At 45.1% G+C, this 6,255-nt stretch overlaps 1 protein-coding gene across 1 annotated transcript in view; it reads right to left on the reverse strand.

The window, feature by feature from the left end:
* Positions 1-6,255, reverse strand: part of LOC111220272 (alpha-tectorin-like) — a 17,350-nt gene that overhangs the window by 6,117 nt on the left and 4,978 nt on the right. The window contains exons 10-12 of the mRNA XM_022743300.1: positions 4,735-5,318; positions 4,079-4,631; positions 3,389-3,987 (exon numbers count right to left, since the gene is read on the reverse strand). Coding sequence (XP_022599021.1) covers positions 3,389-3,987; positions 4,079-4,631; positions 4,735-5,318 — 1,736 coding nt within the window. The remainder of the gene's footprint in view (positions 1-3,388; positions 3,988-4,078; positions 4,632-4,734; positions 5,319-6,255) is intronic.

The raw sequence follows: 6,255 nt of genomic DNA on the forward strand, positions 1-6,255 counted from the left end.
TGATGGACGAGTCTATGGAAGAGTGATAGAAATTCAAATTTGTTTCTGCAGTTTTTGTATAGTTAATCTCATAATTTAAAACTGCACTAATCATATTTCTTTATTAGCATCATCACTTCAATGATCTAAAGAACAAATCAGTGTTTTAAGAGGAGTTGCCCTCACCGTAGCTCTCATTGTGGGGCCGATGGTGGTGTTCATCACAGAAGCAGCCATACACACCGTCCTTCTCACCACACCACTCACTCTCTGTGCAGTTCAACTCTTCACAGGGGTCAGACTCAGCTATAGACATAGTGGGGAAAGGTTGAGACAGGAAGTGATTAAACTTAAACAAGAAACAGGAAATATCTTTTTTCCAAAAGTGGCTAGCTCTGTTAAGCTATTGGTTTATTTTCTCATTCATTATTTTGGCTATCAATTAGCACAGTGCACACATACCACATTGTAAAGCAGAGCGCCACTCAGAGATGTTTAACCCCAAAACTGAGCAGGTTCTCTCATAGGCTGAGATGGCAGAACAGAGCATGCCATTGGCTGGAGTGTAGAGGCAGAGAATCATAGACACAGGAGCTGAAAAATGGCTGTGGGTCAGAGTGCAGGTGACAGGCACTGAATGGGCCACTGGTGTTGGTGATAACACTGCAGAGCGCAGAGTATTCTTCCCTGTAAGTACAGTCAGTCAATCCACCACCATTGTCTTCATCTGTGGATCCACATCTGAAAAGACATTATAGGTTTAACATTGGGGCAGCTTTGTCTGACTTTCTTAATATGAGTATTGTTGTCATGGGGCCTTTGGGTGTGGATAATTGAAAATGCATCACACTGTTGCTTAACATTTTGAATAATGGTTCGCAACATTTGAGAACATGTGAAGCTGAAGAAGACTATATTTACTGTATGTAGAGAGAATTTTTCATAACAGCTCACCCTGGTCGGCTTGTGGGTGCCTTCCAGCTGTGTCCAAACTCATTGTCATTTTGTGCCTGTGTGCCATTGGGCAAGACTTTGTCATCTGCAGGATCATTGTTGAAGTTCCCACACATCCCAGCGACTCTGTTTTGACAGTGTTGGTCGATTCTGACCAGTAAGGTACTGCGGCCATCAAACTGGACGATCAGGTTAACGGCATCAACCACCATGTAGCTTCCCTGCCTCTCCACCCGAGCTAAGGTTCCTGTGGTGGTGGGAAGAGACACCTCACTGCCATTTACCTGGTGGGATGAGAGATTAGAGATTAGATGCACAAATATTGAGGAGGCACTTGTTATTACCTTGGTTTACACCAGGCAGATATAGAGACTTGTTCATCTTGAAAGTAATGAGGCATTTACCGTTACTCTTTTGTTTGGTCCGATCCTTATGTGCACATTCTCTGTTTGATTTGAGAGGTATACATCCACTGCTGATACAAACGACACGCGGTTGTTGCCACGGTGATTATTGGTGGCTACTACTTGAAACTGGGTTTCATTGGTGCTGTGGCTCACGCTCTCAGTGATGATTGTAAGAGCACGTGCCCTGGAAATGAGCCAGTGCCCCATCAAAGGTGATGTAGTGTGGGTCCCCCCACACAGTGCAAGTGGACATAGTAGCAAAACAGCCAGCCGGCCATTCTGATGGTGCACTCTTGTGCAGAAGTGCAAGATGCAGCGGAGCAGCGCAGGTCATTGGGAGCATAACATTCACATCGCTGGGAGCAACCATCTGTCCAGAAGGACTCACCAGCCTGGAGCATGTGAGAAAGAAGGCTGCTTAATGGATCTTGACCAAAGGTAAATATGTGCAAGACTGAAATCTTTGTATAATTTATATGACAGGGACAATCAGATGAATGACAAGCATATTTATACAAATCTGGTGTTTTATTAATTTCCAGGTAAATGACTTACATTATAGTAGAAGCCATCATACTGGCAGCCACAGCTTTCCAAGGGACACATGTTGTCCACTCCTGAGGAACCCCTCATCACAGAAACATCCCTCAGAGCAAACCTGCTCACAGGTGGCATCAATGCTGCTGGCACAGGTGTGGCCACATCAGTACCACACAGCTCATAATGGCTGTTGGCTGGACAGTCCAGCCTTAATAAGTGAGGAAAGAAATTGTTAAAGCTAAATGACTTCATACAGTTAACCAAGCTTGTATGTAGATGCAGAAGGTTAAGACACCTCTTTGATTGTCTCTTAGTCTGTTTGTATAATTGATCAACACCAAATTGACCAGTTGACTTACTGCAGGTGGTGTTCTGTCTCCAAGGGTAGATTCGAACATTAGCAGACTGACAGGCACTGACATACGCTTGAATGGCCCTGCACAGAAGATCTTGGCCCCATCTCCCGACACACAAACATCAAACACACAGTATTGAAATATGGCGCTGGGTCCACCTGCTCATGGCAGAAGCTGAAGGGGCCGCTGGCTGCTTTGATCACCTCACACTGAGCTCTAGCAGGTTGCTCGTTGGTACACCGCGGGCAGGAGGAACCACACCCATCACTGCAGGTGTAGTTGCCTGCAACCTTCCAAGCTGTCCCAAACACATCTGGAGTGGTGACTATTGTTCCAGATGGGGTGCGGAAGTCATCACTTTGATTCCCATTGAAGTTTCCACAAAGTCCACATGTCTGTCCGCTGTCATGAAGATAATGATTAGAGATAACTTCAATGCCATTAATCAGGTTTAATCAATCAAACAATTTTTTTGTCAGAATTCAAAGTGATTGTAGTATAGGATGCAAAGAGTAAAACGTTGAGACTCAAATATAACGGCCATAAAACAATCAAATTAAAGCCAGGCTAAAGACATAGGTTTATATTCACAATCTACACTTTCAGCTTCTCTCAGATCCTCAGACTCTTGCAGATACCTGTAATTTGATGGCACAAGAGATGGACACTGTACTCCATCCATCATAGGTGACTCTGAGGCCAAAATCAGCAGTGATAAATGTTTGAGGTCCACTTGCAAAGATAGACACATTTCCACTCAAGAAACTGGTTAAATTTGTAGTTATTCCATTTACCTACACAATTGGAAAAAAAAGAAAATTCTATTCATATTGAATGATTCTGTATTTTTGTGTTTAAGGCTTCTAATTGCAATATATTGGCTGATAATATAGACACATTTTTAACAAAGATCCCTTAAGTCGCTTAATGTCCCTTAGTGGGACATTTTACTTACCAGTGCTGTCTAGTAATCAAGCTAATAATGGCAACACTGTTTCTACACATGTTAAGCATTAGTCTACTGCAATTTTGTGTTACCTGCTGATATATTTACAATAAGATAACAAAGCCCTATATTCTGGGTTTTTACATAAAGATATTTGTTCCTAAGATGAAAAATATCAGTAATGGTTTAGAAATGGTTCAGCTCACCTCTACCATACCTCTGTTGTCCCTTGACACACGCACTCGGTATCCCAACACATTCACAAAAACTTCAGCCGTGATTGAGACTGTCAACCCAACCCACGGCTCATTCTTAGCTTCCACTGAAAAGTGGGGGAGTCCATTAGTGTCATTACAAAGGGTCGCCAGAACATAGCGGCAGGTTCCCTGGAAGTCATAAGCCTTTTGATCAAATGTGAGGTAGTGGGGGTCTCCAGAGGCAGAGCAGGTGCCATGAGGGTTTGGATGACATCCAAATTCACCCCCTACCACACGGCAGGACTCCTGGGGACCACAGGAGCTGGGATTACAGTGGACTGTCCCTGTTGTGCCGTTGCAGGTACAGAAGCTCTGGCATTCTTCACCATTCCAAAACTCTTGGCCACCTTGCCGATAGCGTCCTTCATGATGGCATCCACAAGATGTTGGTGGCACGCACTGGTTGCCATTGAGGACAAAACCATCATCACACTGGCATCCATCCTGGCACAGAGTGTTACAGGAGAAGGGAAAGGAAAGGCTGGGGCAGGTGGAGGGACAAGTGCTTCCACAGAGTTCATAATGGCTGTTTGTTGGGCAGGTGTGCTCTAAAGAAGAACATACAGGTTGATAAAGTAAGGTCATTACATAGCTTTATACCATATCCAAACTTCATCTAAAAGAAGGGAAAGTTCTTACCACAGCCAGTTATGTTCCTCCAGTGTCCCACAGCTACGCCCTTCTGTTGACACATTAGAGCATAATCACGTAGGACCTCACATAGTGCTGATGCTGGATCTCTAGAGACTCTAATGGTCTCCATGCATGCACTCACATGCTGCTGTGGGTCCACCATGGCCCAACACTGGGTAAATGGCCCATTCGGTGAGGCAATAATGCCACAGCGCTCACTGGAATTGGAATTTGTCGTAGAATTTTCATTTACACTTTCCACACAGTGTGCAGCGAGGGAGCCATCTCGCCAGCTGTCTCCAAACACCTGAGAGGTGTTGACCAGGAGGCCATTGGGTGTGCGGAAGTCGTCATGTGAGTTACCATTGTAGTTTCCACAGAGTCCACCCAGTGAACCATTGTAGATACCGGGTGCAGTGATACGTACAAAGTGAGGCCAAACTGTCTGCACAGTCACACCAAAGGCGGTGTGAAGGATGATACTGTGAATGCTGCTGTGGTAGACTTGGATTCGGTTGGATGCTGAGCTGAATGGTAGTCTGATCCGCTGACTGTCAACCTAAAGACCATTTCAACAGCTAGTGTCAGATTTTCAGGGTGACAAGATTTTCAATATTCATATACAAAATGTCTAAATCATCATCAAAACCAAAGTCGCTTACCTGAACTGTGCTGTTATCTGCCATCTCAATGGAGACTTGTGTTCCCTCTGCCTCAAACTTTAGCAACCTGGCAAAACCATTTTGGCCTCTAGGCACTTTCTCTGCTGTCACTGCAAAGTGGGGGTGATGAGACAATCCCATCACTTTGGCAAGAGTCAATCGACATGCCCCAGGATACTGGAATGTCAGTCCATCAAACGTATGATATGACCCCAGGCCCTTTATCCAGCATGTTTCATAGCTGTTAGGTCTGCATCCTCTTTCTCCCTCCTCCACCCTGCATGATTCCAGTGGACCACAACCATGTGAGTGACAGGTCATGGAGCCATAACTGCAGCTACAACGTCTCCCGCAGTTCTCGTCTAGTATTACAGTTTCTCCAGAGCGGTAGTAACGACCTTCAAAGCTGCAGCCACACTCAGCATGAGGGACACAGACCCCAGCACTGAGGATGTAGCCTGAATTGCAGATGCAGCTCTCCTGGGCAGGGAGAGGGCAGTTTTGGGTGGAATTGGGATTGACACAGGTAGCTGGACATCCTGTGCCTTGGGACTCAAAGTGGCTGTTGGCTGGACAGGGGATTTCTAGGTACAAGCAAACAACATTGATACTGACATCAAGGACATTTTGAAATTATATTATGAAATAGTGTTGAATGACTGACAGACTTACCACAGAAGTCACGTCTCCTCCAGCTTGGCAGCTGGACACCATTCTGCTGACACTGACTTGCATAAACATTTAGGGCTTGGCACAGAATGGGCTGATAGCCTTGTCCGACACACAGATCATACACACAACTCTGTACAAATGTTTGCGGTGGAAGTCGTAGATGGCAAGCAGCAAAGGGTCCAGAACTGCTCTGGAGGATACCACAATGGTCCGCATTGCTGTATAAAGCTGTTTCATGGTCAGTGCAGGCAGCACAGTCCAGGCCTCCACACCGCTCGTCACATCCAGGCTCATCGTCCCCTGATACTTTCCAACTGTTGGCAAAAACTACATCAGAGCTCACAACCTCGCCTTGGGGCGTTTGAAAGTCGTCCCCAGGGTGGTGGTTGAAGTTTCCACACAGGCCACATGTTGCATTCTGGTAAGTGTCTTTGGTTGTAAAAGGTGGGGGCAAACTGATTCTAACATAATGATTTGTGTCGTAGAAACTACCAAGCCAAAGTCAGTACTGATGACCACAGAAAAACCTGACTCATAAACTTGGATGGTGCCATTGTGAAGGGAGACGGAGTGGCTGCAAAGTTTCCATTAACCTATCAGAACAGAAACAGGCAAAGACATTGTTGTAAAAAGTATTAACTACATAAAAATATAACAGGTATATACTGTATATAACTTATTATGAATAAGTGAAGTTCTCGTTGCTAACCTTAGCCTCACTGCGTCGTCCTTTGACAAGCTCGATAGTCTCATTATAGACATACACTTTGACCAGTCTTGTCCAGGAAACGTGAGTGCTCCCCGGTGCTCATTCTTACCCTCTACACGAGAATAGAATCTCTTCTCTTT

This window comes from Seriola dumerili, unplaced genomic scaffold (genome assembly GCF_002260705.1).
Source record: "Seriola dumerili isolate Sdu_G_001 unplaced genomic scaffold, Sdu_1.0 BDQW01000068.1, whole genome shotgun sequence".
Taxonomy (NCBI): domain Eukaryota; kingdom Metazoa; phylum Chordata; class Actinopteri; order Carangiformes; family Carangidae; genus Seriola; species Seriola dumerili.